The sequence below is a fragment of the Nannospalax galili genome, unplaced genomic scaffold, assembly GCF_000622305.1.
Source record: "Nannospalax galili isolate Female #2095 unplaced genomic scaffold, S.galili_v1.0 scaffold589, whole genome shotgun sequence".
NCBI lineage: Eukaryota > Metazoa > Chordata > Mammalia > Rodentia > Spalacidae > Nannospalax > Nannospalax galili.
Window position 1 is genome coordinate 5,469,297 of NW_008360324.1, and position 27,231 is coordinate 5,496,527.

At 47.1% G+C, this 27,231-nt stretch overlaps 1 protein-coding gene across 2 annotated transcripts in view; it reads right to left on the minus strand.

The window, feature by feature from the left end:
- Prmt8 (protein arginine methyltransferase 8) overlaps positions 1 to 27,231 on the minus strand; it is a 103,837-nt gene that overhangs the window by 59,420 nt on the left and 17,186 nt on the right. Inside the window, exons 1-2 of one of the 2 annotated variants that reach the window (XM_008825476.1) lie at positions 21,739 to 21,800; positions 5,332 to 5,517 (exon numbers count right to left, since the gene is read on the minus strand). In XM_008825476.1, coding sequence (XP_008823698.1) covers positions 5,332 to 5,517; positions 21,739 to 21,795 — 243 coding nt within the window. In that variant the 5' untranslated portion in view covers positions 21,796 to 21,800. Of the gene's footprint in view, positions 1 to 5,331; positions 5,518 to 21,738; positions 21,801 to 27,231 lie in introns of those variants that run through there. The other variant, XM_008825475.2, reaches the window with a different exon arrangement.

Below are 27,231 nucleotides of genomic sequence, written 5' to 3' on the forward strand. Positions count from 1 at the left end.
CCATGGAGGTCAGAACAGAATGTCGGATCCCTTGGAACTGGAGTTATGGAAGGTTGTTAAACTGGAGTTACAAATGGTTGTTAGTCACCATGTGGGTTCTGGGAACTGAACCCAGACCTTCTTCGAAAGCATCCAGTGCTCTTAAGCCCTGAGCCATCTCCCGGGCCCTCTATTTTTTTTTAAATTTTTATTTTATGTGTATGAGTGCTTTGCCTGCATGTATGTAAGTGTACCACATGTGTTCAATGCCTCTGGAAGCCAGAAGGGGGTGTCAGATCTCCTGGAACTGGAGTTATGAACAGTTGTTAGCTTCTATGTGGGTGCTGGGATTTGAACCTGGGCCTTCTGCAAAAGAAACCAGTACTCTTAACCATCTCTCCATCTCTCCATCTCTTACTCTTACTCTTTTTGAAAATTAACTTTGGGGTTAAGTATAACAAAGTTACAGCCAACATTGTGCTGAATGGGGAGAAACTAAAAGCATTTCCTCTAAAAATCAAGAACAAAACAGGAATGCCCCCTCCCTCAACACTTAGTCATTAGAGCACTTAAATCCTTAACCAGAGCAATAAGACAAGAAAAAGAAATAAAAAGAAAAACAGGGAAGGAAGTCAAATTATTCATATTTTCATATAACATGGTCCTATAATTGAAAGATCCTCAAGACTATCAGAAAACTCTTATCTCTGATAAACACTTTCAGGGTATAAAATTGTTATATAAAAATCAGTAGCTTCTGTAGACATCAATAATAAACATGAAATCCAGAAAACAATCTTATTAATAGTAGTTTCAAAAGTTAACTACCCAGGAATAAACCTAACTAAATGTGTGAAACTATATAAAAACTATAGCACACCGAAAGCAAAAAGACTTCTCATAGAATTACTACTGTGAAAATGGCCACACTACTGAAAGTTTAACACACAATCCCCATGAAAATCTCAATAACATTCACAGAACTAGAAAAATCAACCCTAAAATCCACATGAAAGCACAAAAGATACAGAATATAAAGCAATCTTGAATAAAAAGAGCAATGTTGAAGGTATCGTATACCCGTTCTCAAATTATACCACAGAGCTATAGTGACAAAAACAGCATGGTGCTGGCACAAAATCAACACAGAGACGAATGAAATCGATTAGACAACCCAGAAATAAATCTATGAAAGTCACTAGAGCCTGCTAATCCCACTCCTGGGCACACACCTGAACAAATCCAAATTATCACAGAGTTACCTGCACAGCTTTGTTTATTGGCTCTGTTCACAGTAGCCAAGCATGGAGTCAGTTTAGATGACCATCAGTGTATGGATCAATGGAGAACCTGTGGTATATCTATCTACACAGTGGCAAACTACTCACCCACAAAGAAGAAAGTCCCATTGTGTGTGGGAAAATGGATGGAACTGGAGAGAGTCATGTTCAGCACAATAAGCCAGACTCAGAAAGCATCTGTGTATTTTCCCTCACATGCACAATCCAGTTGTTTTTCAACATGTGAAAGAATAAAAGGAACTATTTGGAGAGTTCAGAAGGGACAAAGTGGGCAATTAGGGTAAGCAAGATCAACATGACTGATATGCATTATGAAAATGCCACAGTAAAACCATCATTTTGTACAACGAATGTAAGCCAGTAAATTCTTGAGAACTTGTGGCTTTGATGTTTTCCATTTCATTGACTTCCATCCTCATCTCTGTTGCTCCCTTGCTCTGACTTACTGGAATTTTGTTTCTTCTTGTTTCTCTAGTTTTGTGAGTGGAAGCTTTGAACCTGGGTTTTGGTTTTTGTGTTTTACTTTTTTCCTTAATCTGAGCGTTTAAGCTATAAATTTCCTTCAAAATACTGCTTTAACTGCATCCCACAATTTTTGGCATGTTGGGCCATTTTGTCTGGGATGCTTTCTAACTTCTCTTGCATTTTCTTCTATGGTTTGTGGTATATTAAGACGAGTGGTTTAATTTCCAGTTATTCAGGGATTTTCTGGATACACTGTTCTGGGTATCTAATTCTGTTAGTTTCTTTCTTTCAGGGCTGGGGTTGACTCTAGGATCTCCTACATACTAGACAAGCATTCTACCACAAGCTGTATTCCTCATCCCTTCCCCCCAACACACACCCTTTATTTGGAGACAAGGTCTCACTAAATTGTGCAGTTGACTTTGAACTCACTCTGTTGCCCAGGCTGACCTTGAAACTTTGAACCTTATGCATCAGCCTCCTGAATAGCTGAGATTAGTTACAGGTGTGAGCCCTCAGGCCCAGTTCTAATTCATTTTCACACACACACACAACATATAGTGCATGATTTCAATCTTTTTTAATATTTTATTTATTTTTATTTTATGCATATAAATGTATTGCCTGCAAATATGTAAGTGCACCCATGTCATGCAAAGCCTGTGGAGATCAGAAGAGGGTTTTAGATACCCTGGAACTGGAGTTATGGACGATTGTTAGCAGCCATGTGACTTCTAGATTCAAACCCAGGTCCTCTGCAGGAGCAATCAGTACTCTTAACCACTAAGCCATCTCTCCAGCCCCAGTTTTAGTCTCTGAAGTTTATTGAGATTTGTTTTGCCTGGCCTGGGGACCTCTGGGTCCTGCGCAGGCAAAACATTACTGTGAGCTGTCTGGTGACAAGCAGGTCCCTGCTGCTTGATCAAGAGATGTGAGCGACCCTCTGCACAGAGCACTGTTGAGTCCTGTGCCTCCATCTCCCTTCATATCCAGTGATCTTGGAGGCCAGAAAAGGAGTGGAGGCTGATTTCAGGAGAGGGGCCAATCATCTAGCCATCCTGGTATTAAAGAACCTGTGCAGTTCCCTAGCAGGGTCTGCAGATGACCTACAGAACCAGCAAGAGGTCCGGACTGAAGCTAGATGTGGCGTACTACCGTCACATCTAAATGGGTTTGCTGTTAAAACAGCAAACTGAGGGAGCCCAGCCTGGTACTCAGTTGGTGGCTTTTGTTGCCCTCCCTCAAGCAGAGTCAGACTGACCCCCTCCCAAGGCATCAGCGTTTATCATGGGCTGCTTCCTGGCATCGTCAAGTGGACAGGTCAGCAGCTAGGTCAACAAAGCCTGGCAGAGTCAGGCTTGATGGCCCAGTCTACACTCCCAGCACTTGGAAGGCTGAGGCAGGAGGGTCGCCAAGAGTTCGAGGCCAACCTGGGATGCAGAGTGAGACTGTCTCAAAACACACACACACACACACACACACACACACACACACGAACCTTGACAATGTACTAAGCCCTGGGTCACAGGCTGTGGACACCAAGTCCTGAAGGAATTACAGAGGCCAAACATAGCTTGAGAAAACAGCTTTATGAGCCAAAGTAGACCCAGCAACTTGGGGAGGCTTCCTGAGTCAGAGTGGGCTGGCATGGGTGTGGTCAGGGATAGTTTACAGTGAGGGAGTTTCAGGCACACCAAGGCCATTTGGGGTCCTAGATGTGCTTCCCAGTTATCAGTCCTAATAGGCACCCAGAGTCACAGGCCCTTAGAACCTACCTCATAGGGACAGACGCTGTCACCTGAGTTCCTTCTGCCTCACAGTGAGCACAGGCTTAGCACAGGGTCCCCACCAGATGGGGAGTAGGGCCAAGGGTGGTTTGGGGGTCCTCCACCAGTCCTGAGGGAGCATCTGCTCCCTCCCTCCTAGGCCAGGACCCTCAGAGAGGAGCCTGATCCCCACAGACCCAGACTCATAGTTTATGTAGAAGGCAGCACAGAGAATCTTGAGTATCCCCTAGACAGGGCAAGCTGAGCCCCCTACACTAAAAAGAGAAACTGAGGGGCCTTCCCACCTCTACCCCCTGTCTCCATGGAGGCTGCCAAGGATCCGACAGGCAAGTGAGTCCACTCTGTACTCAAAATATTTGGAGGGAGGGAGGCAAAGCAGAGAGGAACGGGAGCACTTTAAAAGGCACATGGCACAGTGGTGTGAGGAATGAAGTCCCTGAGCCAAAATGGGAAGGGTTCATTTCCAGCTCTGCTTTACTAGTCCCGGGCTTGTGTAAAGCCAGGGCCAGGAGGGCCAGTCTGATTGTTAAGGTCCTGGATCAGCTGTGAAATGGTGACTGACATCGGCAGCAGCATAGGGCTGGTCCAAGGAATAAAGGAGCCAATAATCCAAGATGCTTGGAACGACACCCAGCACGTAATCAGCATTTCACAACTGAAAACTGCTGACCGCTCTTATTAAAATCCTCCCGGCAGAGACCTTGCAATTTGGATGGAAGCAGAGCTTCCCGAACCATCTCATTGCCAGGGATGCAAGAGTTCGTCTGAAAACGCATCTGCAAAGCCAGCGAGCATTCGCTCCTTTTCTGGCGTTTTCCTCCCTTTGTACATTGATAGCGGAAAGCTTTTCCTCACAGGGTCTCACTAGAATCAAGTCAAACGATACCAGTGACATGCTTTGAACTGTGCGCAGCGCTTAGCAAACATACCACCAATGTTACCTGCTTTGAAGTCAGCATGGGAGAGGGCTGGGGATTACAATGAGGTGTGTCATGGAGTTCAGTTCTGCCCTCCACAGTGGCCATGAGGTTTGTTTCTGTCCTGGCTGATGTCTAACTTCCCTACTGGGAGGAGGACTGGGTGTCCAGACCTAGGAACTTGCAGAACTGGAATCAGAAAGTCAGAGCTGGGCCTAAATACAAGACCATTCCCTCCTCGGCTCTGCCCCTGCAGATGCCCACTGACCTAAAGAAGGAGCATCACAGTCCCTGAGGAGACCAGACCAGCCTGGGGACACTGGCTGTGAGCATATCAGCACCTAGCCAGCATCAGAAACATCCAGACCACATGGGGTGTCCAGGGCTGATGGGTGAGGGCAGAGACAGGGCAGGAAGGTAAAACAAGTTCAAAGCATCCCTTGGTCTTTCTTTTCCCCTTCTTTTTCCTTCTCCTCCTCCTCCTCCTCCTCCTCCTCCTCCTCCTTCTAATTTTGTTGTTGTTTATATACTTTGAGCAGGGTTTTACTATGTAGCCCAGGCTGACCTGGAACTCACTATGTAGCCCAGGCTAACCTCCAACTCAGCAATCCTCCTCCCTCACCTCAGGCTCCTGAGTGCTGGGATTCTAGGCAGAGTGCACACACACGTACACACCTGTTCACCTCGTCCAGGTTCATTCTTGACCATGACCTTCCCAGAGGGGCACATAGGACAGAGAGAGGGTTGGGGCTCTGGGGAAATGGAGAGTTTACTTTGGTCTGGTTCAACGTTGAATACACTAAACTCCTTCAGAACGCAACAAGGAAATGGCAGGGCCGTGCCTGTCCCATTTGGTCCCCCACCCCCACCCAGGTGTGTTACCTCATGGATCCCAAAGTGGGCATACGAGTCAAAGTAGTAATCTCTTGAAGTCATCTCCTCAGGGTTCAGTAGTTTGGACAGCTTGCCCCGTCCTGGACAGCTGGGCTGTGTGGACACATGGTGGATGCACTGTACAGGCTTGGCTGGGACAACAGGCTGAGGGGGCTGAGGGGGGGCACTGCTCACCTAAGGAGAGAGAAGGAGCCAGAGTTAGTCCTGCCTCCATGAGCAATTTCACTCCTCTCCCTCCCTCCTCCATCCCAGCACCAATTTGCATCAGCTTCCTGGCCATCAGTTTGACAGCAGTGATTTGTAGACAGGCCTCTGACGCACCAAACAGACCCAGACTGACCCCAGTTACAAGGGGGATGGCCTAAGTTGATCTGGCCTCAGTTTCCATATCCATCAAATGGGGAAACAACATCTTCCTTTAGAGGGACCAGGGAAAACTCAACAAAGGGAAGGATGTATAGCATAGGATAGGAGCGAAGAGCAGGATTCCAGAGACAGGTGTCTTGAAGCCCAGCTCCCTGCCCCATCCCACCCCCAGTTGCCATAGCTTCTGTGTGGCTTATCCATCCAGGGTTCACACATTAAAGGCTTGGTCCCACTGTGGTGAGGTGGGAGGCAGGGGATAGGAGGTGGAGCTGGCCAGGCATAGTGGTGCATACCATTAATCCCAGTACTCCACTCAAGAGGCAGAGGCAGAGGGATCTTTGTGAGCTTGAGGTCAGCCTGGTCTACATAGTGAGCTCTAGGCCAGTCAGAGCTACACAGTGAGAACTTGTCCCTCCAGGGACCCTGATTAGTTCTCAAGAGAAGGTCCTTATAAAGCACAAGGCTTCAGCCTCCTACCTCACCCTAAGATTGCTCCCTCTTACACATGCTCCTGATATAATAATAGGATCCAGCACAAGACACATGCTCCTGCAATTATAAGATGATCTCTCATGAGGCTTTTATCAGAACTCTTAAACCTCCAGAACTATGAGCTAAAGAAACCTCTTTTCTTTACAAATTACCCTGCCTTGGGCATTTTATTATAGTAGTGGAAAACTGACTACCACATTAGCTATAGAGTGTTGAGCAAATTTATTATCCTCTCTATGCCTCATTTCTCCATCTCTAAAATGAGAATAAAAGAGCTATACCTTCTAAAGTTGTCCTAGAATTATACAAACTGTTTTTTTTTTTTTTTAAGTTCCTAGGAAAGGGCCGAACAAGTGTTCATTAAACCAAACCCAAACCCCAGCCTTAGAAATGAAGCCCATGAGCTTCTCTCTTCACATCAAGTCGCAGCGAGCTGAAGTTGGACTTGCCGCCCCTGAATACAGCTGTCCCTGTTCTGCTGCCAGAGCCATTGTCTTGCCTCCCTAGTCTCAGACTCATAGCTTGCCTTGAATTTCAGCACTGAGGATCCCCATGCTGGCTGACCTTTCTCCTGAACACTACCAACTACTGTTCTAAGTCTGAATGCTGAAGTCCAGTCTGGCTCTACTGCCCCCACTCCCACCTCCTGGCCTCACACACCCCCCTGCCCGCCCCGCAACCCAGGCTAAGGGGAGGAGGGAGGGTCAGAAGTCATCCAGTCTGGCAATTCCAAAGGGCCACTTGTCCCGGAAATAGGAATGGCAGGGCCAGGTGTATGAGAAACAAAGGAATCACAAGGCAGGACAGAAATGTTTAAAAACAATAAACAGCACACCAGGGCTGTGGCAGTGCTTAATCACAGCCCTTGGGAGGCAGAGGCAGGCGAATCTCTGTGAGATCAAGGCCAGCCTGGTCTACATAGTGACTTCAGGCAGGCTGGGACTAGGGAGACCTTGTCAAAAAAAATAAAATAATAAAATAAAATAAAACAGCCAAGTGGGCTCGAGGAATCTCTCCTGGCTCTGATAAAACTGAAAACAGACACTGAGCCAGAGGCACAGTGGGGAAGCATTCTCGGAACCCCACTACCTGGCTCTGAGGCCCAGCCCTGCTGCCTCTGTGTGACCCTGGGGAATCATTTGTCACCACTATGTCTCTGTTTCCTCCTCTTTAAATACAGAACCTAATAAAGACTCCCTGAGGAGCTGGGGGACAGCTTACTCAGTAAAGTACTTGCCACTTCTGCATAAGCATGAATTTGATCCCCAGCACCCATGGAAAAAGCCAGACATGGTGATGTATACCTGTAATCCTAGCACCTCGCACTGGGGAGTCAGAGATCAAGAGGATACCCAGACTTATGAACCACACAGTGGAGCCCAATAGGTGAGCCCCAGCACCCAGTGAGAGGCAAGGTAAGAGGTAAGGCATAGTGGCACACACCTTTAATCCTAGCATTCAGGAAGCAGAGACAGAGGCAGGAAGATCTAAGTGAGATGGAGGCCAGCGTGGCCTACGTGGTGAGATCCAGGCCAGCTGGGGCAACAGGGAGACCCTGTCTCAAATAAAGGTGGGTGTCTAGCTCCTGAGGAATGACACACTTGAGGTTTACCCCTGGCATCCACACATATGTGCCTACACATATTTGTGTGTGTACACACATATGGGGACACACACACACACACACACACACACACACACTGAAAGAGAAATAGAGAAAGAAAACCCCCTTGTAAGAACTGTCAATGCATTTGGATCAGTTTCTCAGTGGAGGCATGATGGCAGTTTGGTAAGGGCTTGGTTATTGTTCCCAATATGAATATTACCATTCAGGTCACTCATCACATTCCTGTCCTGTCTCAATTTGCTCCTCATGAGCTGGGTCAGTTCAGACTTCCAAACAAGAGAAATGGTGGCTCCTGGGACAAGGCAGATAGAGAAATGCAAGTGACTGCTCCCCCCCCCGCAACTGCAGGCACAGTACCCTCTCCATCAGGGACTTCAGGGGAGCCAGCTGTGGGACAGTGATGTCCCAATCTCCTGGTGTGTCTAGGCTGCCACCTCTGGGAAACAGCAGACTTCCAAGTTTAGCTATACAGGCTTTCAGTGGGTCAAAGAGAGGCTGGGCTGGCTCATCAGGATGCAGCAGGTGTGCTCACCCTCTGCTTGGGATGTTGGTCACGGTCTCTGGAAGGCTAAAAATAGACTGTGTCAATTGCAGACTCCCGTGCAGGCTGCAGAGTCACCTCCACAGCTGAAGAAGGCTCTGCACACAGCTGACCCCAATATTGACTCCATTTAAATACATTAAGGAGAGAAAAACTCCTAGCTGGTTCAGGCATGTGCTCAGTTAAAGTCATGGGGCCTCCAGCACCTTTTAGCTGTCATTCAACTCTGATTCCAAGGTCTCCTTTTCCATGGGGCTCCCCGAGGCTCTGTCCCCAAGTCAGCTTATGAAGTGGCTTCCACGGAAGGAGGCAAATGGATGGATGCATTGGCCAGGGTCAAGGGGAAGATATTGAATTCACTAGCCACGGGAATTAGGATGCTGGGGTGGGGGTGACCATGACTGGTGCTTGGTCCCAAAGGCCATCATATCATCCCAGCTCAACCTCCTGCAAAGCAGACTTATACCGTGTCCATGGACTGATAGGTATGCCAACTCCCAGGAAGCTGGGAGCCTATGGGAAATAGCAGTGGCTTCGAAAGCCCTGCATTCCACTACATGAGAGTTGCTTTGAATTCTAGCAACAGTTGTCAAACACTTGCTGTTTTAGGGCACCATGTGGGAAAAACAGTCTGGGGGAGACGGTGGCCTGGGTCCTTCAAAGACTCTGCTTTCAAGATCCTAAGACCCTTAGACACTCCACAAGAAGCTGGAATAAAGTACATTCTACAAAAGAGCTGAATTCCTTTAACTTGGAGTTAAGAAATCCTAGCACAGCAATCCACGGGTAACTGGGGAGCCTTGTCAATGGGCTTTGGTTGGTGCAGGTGGTAGGAGGAAATCCTAGAAGGAAGGAAGTGGTGGGTTGAGCAGAAAGGACGAGGGGGAGAAGGCAGCGAACTTGATGGAGAGCTGCATGATGGGATAGCAGAGGATGTGGTGGGAAGGTTATAGTCAGGCTAAAAGGGTGGAATTAATAGATGACAGGGATCTGGGCCCTGTGTACACAGGGCCCAGTGTTTGAATACCATGTTAGGAAATGGGATGCGAGAAGAGAGTAAGAAGAGAGTAAGGAAGAAAAAGGAATGCGTGGATGAATTTAGGAGGCTGTTTTCAAAGTCCAGGCAAAAAATAATGAGACTTTGAACTCCTGGGGCATTGGACGGGCAGCCTGCCCAGGAAGTGCAGAAATAGAACATACATAGAAGTTGGCAAGTAGCAGAACATGGGGAAGAGAAGGAAGCTAGAATCAAAGATGACATCCACATCTTAAGGTTGGGTGAGTAGGGAAAGAGTGGTAACGTTCACAGAAAGAAGCGAGTCAGGGGGAAGAGCAGGCTGGGGTGGAAGAAAAGAATGAATCTCAGCGTGGATGTGTGGAGTTTGAAATGTCATTAAGCCATGAAGAAAGGATGTCTAGCAAGCGGGTATGAAGGCAGCTCCAGTCAATACATAGCTTCAAAAAAGCTGAAAGGTATACCCTAAAAAATATGGCAAGTGGCAGTTAAAGCCTGGCTTATGGAGAGAGCGCTTATAAACCAGTAAGAAAGAGATGGGCAGCCCTGCCCTGAGTTAATGGGGACAAAGAATCCTGTGGTCTATTCACGTGAAAATAAACATAAATGGTAAAAATTGACAGGTACGTTTAACTCCTCAAGATCAGATAAATTCAAAAGAGAACAAAACCTTATCTCATTTCCCCCTCCAGAAAACTATCAATTGCTGCTTTTGCAAGGTTTGCAGGGTCAGGGAATAGGCATATATTGGTACATATCTTGGGGAATGAAATTAAGATGTTTTTGTAAGGCAGTTGAGTAAAAATTCATTGAATGTTAAAAAGCACAAATCCTGTAACCCACAAATGCTTTAATTTTTTATTTGTTATTTATTTTTATTTTATGTGTATGTGTGTTTTGTCTCTGTGTGTGTAAGTGCACCACCTGCATACAGTGCCTTCAGAGGCCAGAAGAGGGCATTGGATCCCCTGGAACTGGAGTTGCAGACAGTTATTAGAGGCCATATGGGTACTGGGAACTGATCCCAGGTCCTCTGCAAGAGCAGCCAGTGTTCTTAACCACTGAGTCATCTCTCCAGCCCTACAATTGCATTTTTTAGCTTTAACATCAGGAGAGAGCTGTAGTCTATCCTAAGACTGTAGCTCTCAAAATTTCAGCACTTTGTACACATCTTGGGGAATGAAATTTGCACAAGATGTGTACAAGTACCTATTTTGAGAGCTACAGTCTTAGGATGGACTACGGCTCTCTCCTAATGTTAAAGTTAAAAACAGCAAAAACCAAGAGTCGATTCAGATTCTCCACAAAACAAAACTGATTAAATCAAGGGTAGGGATCACTGTAAAATGTTATACAGCCATGAAAAATGTGGGAAGATGTGGGAAGAATGTTAAACACACATAGGTCCACAGTAAACTGTTGGTTGAGGAAGACACACAGGAGACTAGACTGTGTGGTCATATGTTAATTAAGACCTGTCCATGCCTATGCATGAAGAAAAGAGACACAGGGAAGACACTGGAATCGGCAGCAATTGTCACTGGGTGTTGGGCCTTGGGTAATTCATTCTTTCTAGATCTGCTTTTGTGAATAGCAAAGACCAATACTACAAAAGAATATGAAATGCAATTATAGACCTCTGGAGGGAAATTGAGGCTGGTACTCTGTCTTCAGAGCCATCATCGGGATAGGGTGCTGCAAGAGCTCATGTGAGAGAGACAGAAGGGAAGAGTGAGGATGGGCCTGAGAGACAAGCCGCAGTCACTATTTATGGTCCTTCGAAGAGTTCGGTGGTCCCAGGAGGAGCCAGGGGAGCCGACAAGGGAAGAGGGAGACAGTAAAGTAGAAAGATGTCCCCCCTCCCCCCGGGAACATGTGACGGACCCAGGCACTGACTCCAAGGAAGGACTCTAAGGGAAAGCTGCCTCTCTAGAGTTTTCTGATATTCACCCACCCAGGAGGACAGTGGGTTCAGAATGCATCACAAAGTCACCTCCAAAGCTGGAGAAGCTTTTATACATTTCCCCAATACCAACTCTATTTAAACACACTTTTAAACAAGAGCAAAAACCCTTAGCTGGTCCAAGCATCATGCGTGGTCAAGCTCCTGGGGATCCCAGCATCCCTTGCCTCTGAGTTAACTGTAGTTTCAAATTCCATTGTTTCATGAACTCTTAGTCTCATATCTCATTCCCCAACAACCAAATATCTACCATGTGCCAGCTTTGTACTCATGAGGCCGAGGAATGAAGGGGTCAAGTTAGGCAGTGAACTCGCTAGCTAGCCAGAGTGATAAAAATGTAACTGGGCTTCATGCCTGGTTCCAAAGACTACCAGCTCCTACAAGGAGACCTGCACTCTGCCTGTGGGCTCTCCCAGGAGACTGACGGTTGGTAGGCAGCACCCCTGAATCCCTGGGCTTTCGGCCACATGGGATGTTGTTTTGCCTTCCACAGCTACCTGCTGAGGTGCAGGGCACCATGCATGTCCTGTGGAATAGACACAGAGGGTCCTTCTAGGTTCCCGTACGGACAAGTCAGAATCCATGGAGGAATCTAGACATCCAACCCAGAAAGATGGTTCAGCCACAAATGAAAGCTGCTGAGAGAGGGACTTGGTGGGGGAAGCAAGGGAACTTGCTGCCCACATGGCTCTGGAAACATTTGAAGGAGCATGGTCCTGGTGGTCACTTCTATAAAGTCAGAAGGCCCATGTCCTCCTTGGAAAAAAGGGCAAAGAAGTATGGGAGGACGGGAGGAAGGAAGGCTCTAATCTAGAGAAGTCAGGAGAAGAATTTGAGGGTAAACTGGGGTGTGGAGCCCAGCTGACCCTCAACTTCAACACCTCTGTCCCACACAGCTGTGTGTGCCACCATGCTGGAGTCCTAACCCCCATAGCTCCCAAAAGAGTCCTCCGGTATGAGATGGAGGTAGCTCTACCCTCCAGTCCCCAGCGTGCCTGCTCAGTATGACTGTTCAGTTTTGGGACGTGCCACTGCACAGTGGCCTCTACTTGGTCTTGCCCATGTCTGGCTGGGGCCCCAGAGCAGGCAAAGGGTTCTTTAATACAAATTCCTCCCTCCTCCAGGGACCCATGCTCAGGGCACTCTCCACACAGCCTGTGGTTTCAATGTGCTGCGATCACTCTCATTGTCAGGCTGGCCACTTTGTCTTCCACTTAAGACATGACTCCTGCCTCCTGTTTGGCCAGCTCTTCCTTATATCTTTAGCCATTTCTCTCCTAACCTACCATTCCACAGGCATGAACTGGCCCAAGCCCATGAAACACTGAGTTGAGATAAACAGGAACAGCAAAGTTAAGGCCAAAGGAAGGAAACTTCCGGAGGGATGGAGGCTAGAGCAGACTGATAACCATTCTGCCATGCACTTTGCAAACATTGCTTGCTGAAGTTGTAATAACTCGATGAGATTCTGAAATACACGGATGAAATAACGAAAATTTACAGGTACTTGAGTGGCTGGGCAGAGCCCAGAGCTAGCAAGTTGCAGAGCCAAGCCATAAACCTGTGTCTGTGCAACCACATCAGAGCCAGAGCTGTCAGTGCTGACGTCAGAGAGGCCTAGTTCAATCACGCCTAACCCAACTGCTGCCTGGAGCTACTTGGGTTGGCCCAGACTGGGGCCCAGCAATCAGGGCACAAACAGGGTCAAAGAGAATGAACCGCCTAGAAACACGCTTCAGAGGAACCAAGTAGACACATCTCCAAGCTTGTTGGGGTTAAAGGGAGTCCACTGCAGGCTTCTGGTTTTAGATGGAGAAACTGAGGCCTACATAAGAGCAGGAATCTAAGATGACCTAGAACTGGAACGAGGAAAGGCGATGGAGGGAGAAGAAGGCTTTAAGGAGGGGCAGGCAGCAAGGTGATCATGAGAAGAGGACAATGCACTGCAGGGACAGAGGACAGCTAGTCTTTTCCAAGCTAGGGAACCAAAGCTAACCTGAGCCCTTTGGGCTATAAATGGCTCCTCCTGGCACCAGCCCAAGCTTTAAAACACTTTGGCTGAGAACAGAGGCCGAATCCCACTTTAAATGCCAAGTGGGCTGCTTCTAATGCTGTATTTGCAGCAGCCACAGGGAGAAGGAAGAGGACTGTGGGAGATGGGACCCCAAAGGTCAGTGGGGTCCCATCTTGCCTCCACGCTGACCCTGCCCATCCTCCCATCTGGCCCCTCCACCAGTATCATCCTTAGGTGCGCTCTGCACCCTTCCATGCCCCATATTCACTTCTGAGGCTGCAATCCAAACTGTGGCCCTGTTGTTGATAGTCACATAAGCCATTAGCTCTTCTAGCACCATCTGTCATCTTTAGACAGGACTAGAATTCCACAAGGAGGGAGAACATACTCATGGTGGGTTCTGCTGGGCTTTGAGGTTACTACTTTGTAAGGTCATACCCCAAATAGGGAGCTCTCAAGTCCATGTCTGGCCAAGGATGGCTGGAGTCAGTCCTCCTGTCTCTGCACCCATGTCTCCTGACAGCTGGGCTACAGGATGGATCCCGGTAGGGCCTGGAAGGCAGTGTATTTTAGGTTACCACTTACCCTGGAGGATGGAACCCCAAGCATCATGGGCAGGGGCTAGGATGTGCATGTTCAGATGCTGGGAGTCCTGCAAGTTGCTTCTGTCTTCTCTCACTGTCACCGGGCTCCCTAGCTTGTTCTCGAACATTCGCCTCAAACTCCCACTAGCATGCCTACCTAGAGCCTCCCCCCAGATGCCTTTCCCTAGCACTGAAGGTGGGAGCAGGGCCACCCCTGCAGTCCTGTCACCCCTCCTCATATACTGTTTTGTGGCCTTGGAGTCAATGCAATCAAAACCGCCCTTCCCAGGAGCCCTTTCTCTCAGGCCGAGTCTCATCACTCACTGCACTGTTCTGTCCCCCGCCCCAGTTCGTGGCACTGGTGAAGTGGTATCGGGAGGATACAGGAGCCTTGACTCAGGCAAAGCTGGCAGGAGAGCCTACAGCAGTGGTCCTCAGAGGGTGGGTCCTGGACCACCAGCATCAGCCTCCACTGGAAGCTAAAGAGAACAAATTCTTGGGCCACACGGGATACCACTGACTGGGACTCTAGAGTGGGACCCAGCAGTCTGTGCTCAGAAAACCCTCAGGGGAGTCTGAGGGATGGCCAGTTTGAGAACCACTGGTCTCTAGGGGCACTTCACCCAGCATGCCAGGGGAGAGTGACTCAGAAAAAGTGACCCAGGGTCAAGTATTATTGGCCAGATAACCTAAGGAGATTTTTCCTTTGTGATGCACCTAAGCCTTTAGTTTGCTAGACTGAGTTGGGGACTCTCCAAGAAAAAAAGAGGGCCCAGTGTCTGTTGGCACTAAATTTGTAGTTGGGATAATCTTTTCTAAAGGTGGATCAGCATGTCTACAAACCAATGTTCTGAGGGAACGAGCTTCCACTGGAGTTTAGATTTGATTTTAGAACCCCGCCTTGTGGACTTTCACAGGCAGGTCATAGGCTGGTACCCCATGCACAGAATCAGAACCCATGGGCCAAGCATCACAGTCTTCAAGCAGGTCAGGTTCTGGGGTGATGATTCTCATAACTGCTGGGGCTGACCACATGGAGATGGCAACCTGCCTTTCTCATCCACTCTGAGCCCCTTAGCTCCTGCCCAGCCCTCACCTGCCAGCTAGGTTCTACTGAAATTCTCATAAGGCCAAGGAACCCTGGAAGAGAGGCTACTGAAGGTTCTAAAAAGTACCTTAGCACTATAGTGGATAATTGAGAATTGGTCAGGCTTCACCCTCTTCAGGCTGTGTGGCCTGAGTTGGTCTCTGACTGACTTATAGTCACTACCAGGTTCCTGGGTGGCCGTGGAAGGCAGTAGTGGTGCACCATGTCCCGATGCTTCCCATCAGCCCCTGGCTGTCTCTTTGTGGTACAACAGCACTGCCTGCCTCAAATCAAAACTGCACTGCTCCCACTCAGCACTCCCTCTGTCTCCCAGATCAGTAACCGCTGGGAAAGCATCGCCTGGATTTGTTGGGTCTGACCTATTTTTTAAATAAACTGGGGCTGTTTTCCATTCTTAGTCACTTTTCTTCCAAGCCTCCACATATTAAATTCTTCTTATATCTGCAGATACTTGGGCTGCAAGCGATGTCAGGTTAATTGGATGCTTGCCTCCTGGCTTTTCCTCTTCAATGGGCTTATAAAGCAGACTTCCCCAAGTGAATCCCCTCCCCTCCCAGGGAAGCAGGCTCCTCTCTCGGCCTGGCTGGAAGGGGATTATTGAATACCTGACTTCCTTCACTCCTACAGGCAGATGCACATATACAAAGTCTCCTCTCATCCTTCAACCTGATGGACTTAGGCTGTGCTTTCAGCAGACCTCAGTCTCATCATCCCGGGCTGGCTCCTGACTCTGGTCCCCTTGGGCTGAGGACCTCAGCAGAGGGATCTCTCTTGTGCCCATTTCCTATTCTCACAGTCACAGCACCTATGGGTTCCGCTCTTGGATCTCCCCCACCTTCCTATTACTACAACAAAGTCATTTCTTCCTCCTATCCTTACCTTCCTCTTCTTGATAATTATAATGCTTGGGGCCACTGGGATGACTAAAAGATACTGACCCTGTAAACAGAAGAAATTCTCAAGTGTGACAGAAAAGCAGGAGGTGACCAGTTCCGGCCACCTGATTCCCTGCCTTGATGCTATTTTTTGGATGTTCTCTGAGCCCTTTGTTGGCACTAGATACAATGTCTCTGGCTGCCCTTAGAGCTCTGGCTCCTCAGGACCTTCTATGTTGTCGACCCTCCAGGCATTCACTTAGCGCCCCTCCCCACTTCCCACCATCCTCCAAGCTTTCTGAGTTCTGTGGGACCGATCTCAGGATGGGGCCATCACTGGAAGTTAGTCCTTTTCCCCAGTCCCCGGTACCCGAGAGTCTCCTGCTTCTATTCCGAAGCCCCAACCTCACCTGCTATTCTAAAGCTAGTGCTTATGCTTATTTTATGAACAAACTGTCTACAAATTGTGTCACAATTAGAGGTGTTATGTCTACAAGAAGCAAATCCTTCAGATTTTCAACCAGATCTCATTTCACTCTGTTTGCCTCTCCATATTTGACATAAAGATGTACTGATTCCACTACCCTTGCACTCAACCCAGTCAGCACCACCCTTGATAAGGGAGATCTCCACCCCCAACTCTTCCACTAACAGAGATCTCTGAGCTCTGCCTGCTGTAGGGAGAGTACAGGAGGCTCCTCTCCATTTGGCGATTGGACAACGGTCACTCCCCTGAGAAGGCCTCTCTAGGCAGCAGGACAAAAGACAGAACTGAGAATCAGCATTAGCAGAATTCCAATAATATACTGAAATCCCTTTGGAGGGTTCCGCAGCACTCAAATGTCCTTACCAGAAGCATCTTTTCTCCCGGGAATTGTAGGAGAAGAAAATATCTCACAAGTACAGATTACTTTCACTAAGACTTATAACTCCAGCCCTGTAGACACAAGTGGCTTCAAGTAAAGGCTCAAGTGTATTTGTCAGACATTTTTTCCAATAAGCTCTTCTTACTTAAGCAGCCCCAAACTCATAGAATTCCACCTGCCTCTGCTTCCCAAGGGCTCGGATTAAGGCATATGTTACCACACCAGGCCAATTAATTTTTGTTACATTTATTGTGTGTGTTTGTGTGTCTGTGTGCATGAGCACACTTGCCACAGTGTACATGTGGAGGTCAGAGGACAACTTGCAGGAGTCAGTTCTCTCCTACTGTGTGGGTTCCAGGGATTGAACTCAAGCTGTCAAGCTTGGTAACAAGTCCCTTTACCCCACTGATCTCTCATGGATTTTTTAAAAGAGAGCTACAAGGGAATGTTATAATACAGAAAGAAATCTCAAGTTGGCTGGCCAAGATTATAGCCTCATCAACTGAATCTAGTCTCTGAATCAAGCCTGTCACCTGATTTCCAAGTGTCTTCCAGACACTTTCCACCTCATTCTTTCAAGTCTATTTACCCCCAAATAAAGATGTTTCCACCCGGGGCTAGAGACATGGTTCAGTGAAGAGCACTGACTGCTCTTGCAGAGTACCCGGGTTCAGTTCCCAGCACCCACATGGTGGCTACTAACCATCCTTAACTCCAGTTCCGGGGGAATCCGAAGCCCTCTTCTGACCTCTGAGGCATTGCACAACACGGGTGCAGTTACATTCATGCAGGCAATACACTCATTCACGTAAAATAAAAAATGATAAAATATTTTAAGAATTAAAAAAAAAGATGTTTCCACCTGAATTCTTAGCAGAATTGTCTGGCTTTTTAAAATCAGAGACTCTGATGCCTTGGCAATACTATTCCTAAGCTGGCAGGGAAGAAAGCCAGCCATCAAGACACATCCAACATAGACTTTGGATTTTTAAAGAACTCTGAGGTAATTCCAACAACTAGTTTTAAAGCCAAACAAAACATCAGAAACAGCAGATTCTCAAGATGTTGAACATTGGGCAATGGAAACAGTTGTCCCCGAGAGAAGATGGTTTTTTCCAACTTATGGCCTTATCCAAGCGCAGCATAGAGTTGACACCACGCAGGGTTCAGGGATCTCTACTAGTAGGAAAGATAGATGTGAGGGTCTGAGGTCAGCAAGCAAGAATTTTCAGAGTCCTGGGGAGCAGAATATTCTTTAGGGCATGTGGAGATTTCCAGAGTGTCTCTTGGGTCTTCAGTCAAGGCTGACCAAACCAAGAATGTGAATAAACCACAAGAGACCAGGAGAAAAAGCCCTGAAGGACAGAGTGGCTAACCTGCAGTGCTCACAGGGCCTGAAAGCTTTCTCTCCCTCTAAGCCAACATGGAAAACCTCATAATTCATGAATATGCAGAAGAAATGTTTCATTGTTAATCCCACCCCCAAGAGTTGAAAATCAGACCTAGACTAAAACAAAGTTTAAAAGCAAAACCTGAGCAAAATTAAACTGTCCAAGTAATTTAACTTTATCTCAGAACAAATCTTAGAAATATAAAATATCTAAAAATATCCAGCACTCAACAAAGAAGAAAGTCAGTGTCTGGCATCCAGTTGAAAATTACCAGACTTGCAAAGAAGTAGAAAAATACTAAGAATAATATCTAAAATAAGGAGAAAAACCTATCACTTGCATGTGAGGTGCTACAATACCACTTGAAGGTAGATTAGAATAAGTTTAGTGTATGTTATGTGAACCCTAAAATGCCTAGTTTAAAAAGTAAATAGATTAGATTGATAGATAAAGATAGATTATAGATAAATGACAGATAGATTATAGATAGATTGATAGATAACTAGTCAGTCCCCCTAAAATGCAGTAAATAGAGAATAAGGGTAACAAAGTGACAAAGAAAAAATAGCAAGACAGTAGTTTAAACCTAATTACATCAATAAGCACATTAAATGCAAATGGTTGAAACATTTATATTAAAAGGCAGAGGTCATTATATTAGATTTAAAAGCCAACCACATTTTAATATAAAAATAGGTTAAAAGTAAAAGGATGAAGAAACCATGCCATGCCAAGGCCAATAACAGGAAGCTGAGCAGTTTTTTTAATAGAAACACATATTTCAGAGCAAATAATACTAGGAGAAAATAGAATCATTTCATAATGACCACTTTATCAAGAGGACATAACAATTCCAAACATTTGTTTACCTAAAAATGTTGCAAAAGATATCAAGGAAAACCTCACAGGGTCATTTAGGGGAATGCAAATCAAATCAAAATGCAGTGAAGCCTGAGGGTATAGTTCAGTTCGGTGGCAGAGAACTTGCATAGCGTGAGCAAGTCCTGGGTTCATCCACAGCACTAGAAAATAAACTGCAATGAGATATCACCTGACACAGGAAATAGTGTTACTAAGAATGTGGAGAGGCTGAAAAACTTATGTGCTGTTGGTAAGGATATAAGATGTTATTTCCACTGTGGAAAACAGTATAATGGTTCCTCAAAATTTTTAAATATTTTATTTATTTATTTATTTATTATGTGTATGACTGTAATGCCTGCATGTAGGTAGGTGCACCCATGTTGTGCAATGTCCATGGAGGTCGGAAGAAAGCATCGGATCCCCTGATCCCCTGGAACTGGAGTTACAGATGGTTGTTAGTCACCATGTGAGTGCTGGGAATCAAACCCAGATTCTCTACAGGAGTAGTCAGTGCTCTTAACTACTGATCCATCTCTCCAGCCTCCATCAAAAATTTTAAAATAGAACCACGTATAATGTAATGGTTTTATTTCTAGGTGTAGACTCAAAATAACTGAAAGCAGGTTCTCAATGAGGTATCTGGACACCCATGTTCATTTTTGCAAAATTTACAAGAGCTAAAATATGGGACCAAGCCAATGACCCACTGATGCCTACAAAAATAAAATATGCTACTTATGTACAATAAAATATTATTCGGCCTCAAAAAGGAGAGGAATCTTTTCTGGGGGGTATGGCTCAGTAGTAGAGGGCTTGTCTAGCATAGGCAAGGCCCTGAGTTCCAGCATCTAGTTCCAGCATCACCAAAAAGAAGGCAAATCAGAAAGGAAAAGCTACAACATGCTACATGCTACAACACAGATGAATTTTGAGCGCGCTGTGGCAAATAAAATAAGGCAGCCACAAAAGCCAAATACTATGCTAGTTCACCTATCTGGGTACTTGGAGTAATCAGTGTTACAAAGACAGAAGAACAGTTGTCCAGAGACTGGGCAGAAATGAGAAAGGCATGGTATCGGGGGATGGTGTTCCTGTTTCTTCAAGATGAAGAAAATTCTAGGGAAAGACATTGATGATGATGGTTGTAGAGCACTACGAAAGAGCTTAGTACCACCAGGGTCCTCAATGACAAGTGTATACAATGATAAACACTGTGGCTACATGTATTTCACCAAAAGTAAAACATTAGAGAAAAAGTCTGATATATCTCCAAGGAGAAATAGACCAATCCCATTATTTGGGTGGCTTAGAGACACTAGAATAAGCAATCCTTAGATAAGCGCTCATGACATAGACACAGGGTATCACCCTCTCCATGTTTTCTATCACTTCCAAAATGCCACAATTAAGGCTTGTTAAATAAACACCTCAGTGTGAACTCACCCTTCAGGCCTCTTGCTCCTGAATTCTAATGGGAAAGAGAAGGAAGATCAGCCCCAAAGACCATTTTCCCAAGGAAAGGCTCAGGATCTGAAGGGTGGGGAAGGTGATTTTGAGAAGCAAAGAGAGAGTCCCCTGCCAAAAAGAGAGGTGTGAACATCCACAGCATGATGACAACCCCTCGGAGCACCCAAGCCCTAAACTCATATCCAAACTCTTGAATCCTCTATAAAATCCTTGGGCCCAGTGACCTCTAAAGCCTCCTGCAGCTGCTTGCTGCTCCTTACATACCACAGACTCCTCCTCACCCAGACGCTGAGCACTGGCTGCTGGTCCATGTATTGCACGGCTTGCTTTCCTTCCCATTTGAGTGTCTGTTCAAACGCCTCCTTTCTGAGAACCCCTCCACACTGGCCTATCTGTGAATACCACCTCTTCTATCGCAGCCTCTTCCCTTCCCTTCTCTATTTTCCCTCAAAACTCCTTTCAGTTCCTGACTCTATTTCATCTCCTTGTTTGTTGTCTGTCTCCCTGTAAAATGAAAGCTCCACTCTGGCAGTGCCAGGCTCCTCTACCTTCAAACCAGTTCTGAGAACTGCGCCTTCCACTGAGTGGGTGTTTGATAAATCCGGGTTGAATGGCTGAGCGAATGGAATGTATGGGTGAGGGAATCCCTTAACAAATTGCCAAGGGGGATGGTGCAGAGGAGCAGGGAGTTAATTCTGGAGACACATTCTTAGCCTCATGAAGGGCACAGGAGGACAAAGGAGCCTCTTCTACACCCAAGCTAGACTGAAGCCCTAGACTGTGCTCTCTAAGATGCTCCCCTCCAGCATGGCCTGCTCAGCCTTGCTCTGTCTCAGAAGGAGACTGGGTGCCAGAACCCAGAAAAAGCCAGATTCATGAGACCAGAGATTAAACTGCAGTCATCAGAGTCCCCAATGATAAAGGTCAAGTGCCTTAGCAAAGATTTTAAGTCCTCCCCTCCCCAACTGTAATCTGAACCACACACATACACATACACACACACATACACACACACACACACACACACACACACACACACACACACACACTTATTACTTAAGTTGTTTCTTAGGCTTCTCCCCACCCCCCGTTCTCAAATGCTCCTCCAGTCCCACTGCCCCTACACTGTGTCCCCTTAAGGCCATGACAGGCCTCCTGGCCTTTGTACCTACTCTTCCTCTGCCCAGAACCACCAACTTCTCCCCCTCTACTGCCCACTTACCTGGTGGGACCCTGCTGGGTTTTCAAGGAGGCCCAGATGGCTGTTATTAGACATCATGGGGACCCCTCTCCTGTGTATGTTACAGCACCCTCCCTTCCAGAGCATCGTGACATTTTCTCTCCCAACTGACCACAGATAATCCTTTGAGGAAGGCTCTGACTGTAATAGAAAGCTTGTGGCTTTGATGTGTTCCAAAACGATAAGGAAGGGAGGAGCCTGCAGCCCGCAGCCTTCAGGAGCATGCCCGTGCCTCTCTTCCCATGCTGCAGTTCTTGGGAAGTGAGGTCCGACTTTAGAGTTCTGAGTCTTTCTATTTCACTCCAGTTTTTTGAGTCAGTGTGTTATGTAGTCCAAGCTGATCGTGAACTTACTATGTAGCCAAACCTGGCCTTGAACTCCTGATTCTCCTGCCTCTACTTCCTGAGTGCTGGGATTACAGGCTTGAGCCTCTGAGCTAGGCTAAGTTCTGAGTCTTATCTCTCTCTCCAGCAGCCCTCTTCTGGAGGTCCTCCCTCAACACCCCTCCTATGCTCTTTGTGGTGCCCTAGTGACTGTTGGTCTCCCTATCAACCCCTCGGCTCTTCCACTAAAAGTGCACTCCTTGAAAGCAAAGACCACTAAGTGTGGTACCTCATGCCTGTAATCCCAGCACTTGGGAGACAGGCAAGAAGATTGCCATGAGTTTGAAGCCAGTCTGAGTTACAGAGTGAGTTCCAGGTTAGCCTGGGCTACAGAATGATCCTCTGTATATGTGTGTGTGTGCGTGTGTGTGTGTGTGACTCTGTCTCTCTCTGTATCTCTGTCTCTCTGTCCATCTCTCTGTTGCTCTTTCTGTCTCTGTCTCTGTTTCTTTCTTTATCTCTGCATGTATGTGTATGTCTCTATCTCTGTCTCTGTCTCTCCTGTTTCTCTATCTCTCTCTCTGTGTTGTCTCTGCCTCTATTTCTCTATCTCTGCATGTATATGTACATCTGTCTCTCTGTCGCTCCTGTTTCTCTATTCCTCTCTCTCTCTCTCTCTCTCTCTCTCTCTCTCTCTCTTCTCTCTCTCTCTCTCTCTCTCTCTCTCTCTCTCTCTCTCTCTCTCTCACACACACACACACACACACACACACACACACACGCACACACATACACATACACACACAAGCAAGGGCCATTGTAGTAGTTTTGATTACACCCTCTTGTCAGAATACATGACATGGGACCCGCAACAGAACACTCCATCTGTTGAAGGAACAACTGATTGAATGCACAAATGGATGAGTGGACAAACAGGCTGCAGATGGGACTGAGACTCAGGGGGTTTAAGTGGCTTCCCCGTAGGTGTCGGTGCTGCTTCTTCGGGACCCATGCACCCATCCCCCATTCCCTAGGTTTCATGTAAGAGAGCAGGGCTGAGATACCATTCTCTGCAATCTTTGGGCTTAACTTGAACTTCCCAGTTGGGTCTTCTTCAGGGATTTCATACAAGAGGCAAGTACTCAGCAACCCCAAACCACGGGACAGTTACCACCACAACCTGCGACATCAGCCACCCTCCCTTTCGAAAAACCCTTGCTCAAGGCTCTGTCAGTGTTCCTTCATCTGACCCTCACACAAGTCTGAAGAAACATGAAGGAAAATGAGATTCAAAGAAAATAAGCAACTAACTCAAGGTCATGGCGATAGAAGCTAGAATAATCTAGACCCACACCCAGGGAAACTGCCTCCTGTATTGTGACTCAGGCTCATGAGAGCCAGTGTTGCTCCGAGGTCAAGTTCCTGAAACACAAGCCACCAATGGTGACAGTCACCGCCTGGACCATGACCTATCCAAGGTCCCTTTTAGACACCACAGTGTGGTGTTCTGAGCTCTCCTTTAAGGACATAAGCTTGACCCTGTTCATGAATCCCTGCATCCTAGAGCCCAGCTCCAGTGACCATAAGAGGGTCCCTCTTTAGTTAGACTCAGAAAAAGATTTTGAAGAAGAAACTCAGATAGTTCTAGAAGGCAGGAACCACATGCTGAGGAAAGCCCCTACACTTGGAACAAGATCAAAATTTTAATCCCAGCATTGCCCGTGATTCCTGCTGTGTCCTTGAGTTTACTTTCCTTCTCTCTGGCCTTGGATTCTTATCTACAGAAAGAGAAGAGACTCAGTCAGATGTTGTTCAGCTCAAGGAACAAACAAGCATGTTCAAGAGGGCAAGCAGGTGACATGCATGCAGTAAGAAGGGTGACTGTCAGAAGAAGGGTAGAAATGTCCTGTGCTTTTGTCTTCTGATCAGTCCCTGTTGATTTTTAAATGTTGGCCTGTACAAGGCCAGTTGAAATGTGTGGGAAGGTTTGGTCCATACCTTCCCATTAGTCAACACCATCAAATTGCATTCATAAATAAGGAGCAGGTCAGTGAAAGACAAAGCCAGGAAAATAAGCACAGAGCCCTGAGAAGTCAACCACATGGGACAGTCTGAAGAAGACTTGAAGAAGAAACCTAGATAGTTCTAGAAGGATAGCTACTAGGATAACATGAACAGCAAGAAACTGCCAAGGTCAGGGTATTGAGTGGACCTTTAGGGATGCCTGCTTCCCTGAGCAGGCTAGAGAATGGGACTGGCCCTACTCTGTGGGTGACAGAGCCAGTGGATCCCCTTGACAGCAAGTGATATGTGCTAATGGGTGCAAGTTCTGTTTTCAAAGGTTGGTCCTGAAACAAGCAGTGATTGGAAACATCTTCAGAGCAGAATACTGGCCCAGTCTCCAGAGCTTCTGATCTGTAGGTCTGCTCAGAGGGAGTCTGCATTTCTAAGAGCTCTGAAAGATGCTGGTGTGCATGGTGCAGGGACCACCAGGGTGCCTAGGGTTTGAGTAGATTCTATATGGGACTCCTTCTGTTGAAAATAGCTATGGACTTGGGACTTTGGGAAATTCCTGAACCTGTCTGGGTGGCAGCCTCTCCCTCATCTGTGGACTAAAGTTAGGATGTGTATCTGCCCACAGGCTTATTTGTGATTTAGATCAGACAATCCACATCAAGGGTTCTGAAAGGTGTTCCCAGAACAGCAAACGCCAATGCTCATTTCAGTTCTTGAGCATAGCTTAGTGGAAGCCGCACCTCTAGCAGGTTGGGATGGCAGCAGAGGAGCTCCTTGATGTGTAAGAGGCAGGAAGAAGGGAGTTTCTAAAATTTGCTAGAACCCAGAGCTAGTGAGGCCCTGGGGAGAGAGCTACAGGACAACTTTGATTCAGAGAAGGAGCAGTTCACAGGGACCACACAAGAATGAGCAGAGGAGCAAGAGGCTGACTGCACTCTCCTCCTTTCTTACCAGGTGGAACATAGTGGGCCAGGGGCCTGGGAGGAGCTGGGGAGAGAGCTTGGATTTACTATAGGTGAGCTCTCCACAGAAAGCTCTGCAAAATGTGGTGGAGGAGGATGGAAGGCGAACAGGAAAAGCAGACATAAGACAGGAGCATGCTTAGAAAAGGGCCTGCAGGTGAGGTCAGGTTCACGTCACTACCTTAAGCCAGGGTGACCCTACCCAAATTTACCCAGGTGACCTTCAGGGTAAGATAATGGAGTCAGAAAGTCTCCACAGGCTGGGCCAGCAACTTCCTCAGCATACAACACCAGCCAGCACCAGGCTGGTCCCTGGCTTTCCTGGCACCCCCTGGCAAAATGAGCCAGACAGTCCTGGGGCCACAGCCAGCCCTGACACGGAGCCAACTAGGCACGAATCCCCTTGGCTCTCAGTAGGAGACAAGAGACCACCTTGCAGGGACACAAAGGCAGACCCTGGAAGATGAGCAAAGCACCTGACCACAGGGCCCCAAAGCCAACTCTCTGCCCCAAGGGGCAGTCACTGTCCAGATCCTCTTTACCCTTCATGACTAGGGCTGAAGGAAGAGTCTATGATGTGTTGCCACTTTGAGCTCCTTGCAGAAAACAAATAAAGCAACAGCCATTGTAACTTAGCATTCATTTTCTGAAGCTGAGTAGGATAAAATCCTCCTAAATGATATAACTAGATAGTGGATCTGCCAGAGCCAGGTACAGGACTAAAATCACTGCTATTAAACATTTTCCCGAGGCTGGTGACATGCGATGCTCTCTTTCCCCAGATTCTGGCTCTCTCTTCCAGGATGCTTGAAAGAGACTGATGGTGGGAAATGTGACACACAAGAGGCCCCAGGTTGGCTTTCTGAAAATACCTGGGTACAGTGAAGTTCAGAAGATAGGATGGACTTTGTGCCATGAAAAGAAAAAGTTGCTCTGCCAGGGACAAGCTGCAGTCACTAAAAACTGCACTTGAAAGAGCAGAACTTATGGATGGAAACTCTAAAAATGACCTCAGTGAACCCTGTGATCCTGTCCCTTGCCATTAAGATGTTAAGCAGAACCAAAGAATCTACGGGATCTACTGATCAGCCAGGCAGCTCCCTATACCTGCCAAAATATAAGGGAAACTAAACTACAAGTGATAGGTTCAGCAGGCACATGCTGTACAGGGTTAGGTACTGGAACTCTGCAAAAAGGCTTCAAATATCCCCCAGAACCAAGCCCACTTCATTCTGAGGGAAAGAGGGGCAGAGGGTTTGGAAGCCCATATTAGAATGTTCTACAAGGATTGGGTGATGCTGGGAGGAATGGAAGTGTTTCACAGAAGGAACCACTCTGATAGGTCCTCGTGGATTCAGCTGCTTCCCCAAGTTCACACAGTCTTTGTTCCTCATCCTTCCCCAGAGAGAATGCTGCATGGTGGAGGAGATCCAACTGAAAACCTCAGGTGCCGCCTTGATCCTTGGCTTTGGAGCCCTCTTGAGAACAAACATAGTCTCAGAAAAGACCTACCATACAGTAAATGGGTTGTAGAGCCTGAAGTTTAACTCCAGTCTCCTTAATCCCATGAACCTCATCATTTGAAAATGACTTAATTCACGCTAAGGCCCAGTGAGCTAGAGGACAGTGATCTTCCACAGTGGCACACGATGCCAACCAGCCACAGAACGACCACCCTACACCCTTCCCCTGACCTGGCCATCTCCTTCCATTCCTCACTCACTCCCTCACCTACCCACACACCACTATGTCCTGACCCCTTCTGCATCCACGTGCTATGCTACCAGAGAATGTCCTGCAGAGAGTAACAGCAGAACCTGGGAAGCCAGTTGCAGGGCCCTGACAGGGACAATGTCAGTATGATCTAAGGCAGCGAGGGTAAAGAGACAAGTTGGAAGTAAATTACCTTAAGCAAGAAGAATCAGCAGGATTTGTCTAGTCTTCAACTTCTAGTGGAGTGAAGGGGAGAGGGTTGGTGTTCATCATGGAGACAGGCACACCGTGACCAAACTGGAAGGCAAGCTAAAGGGCCTAGTTTGGGTCAGCGTGAATCGAAAGTGCTGCAGAGCACACATCCAGATGGGAATGCAGGTCTGAGCATCCCAAGACACTGAAAACAATGGCATCATCCCAGGACAGCACTGGCGGGGCAGCAGCAATGAGCAGAAAGAAGG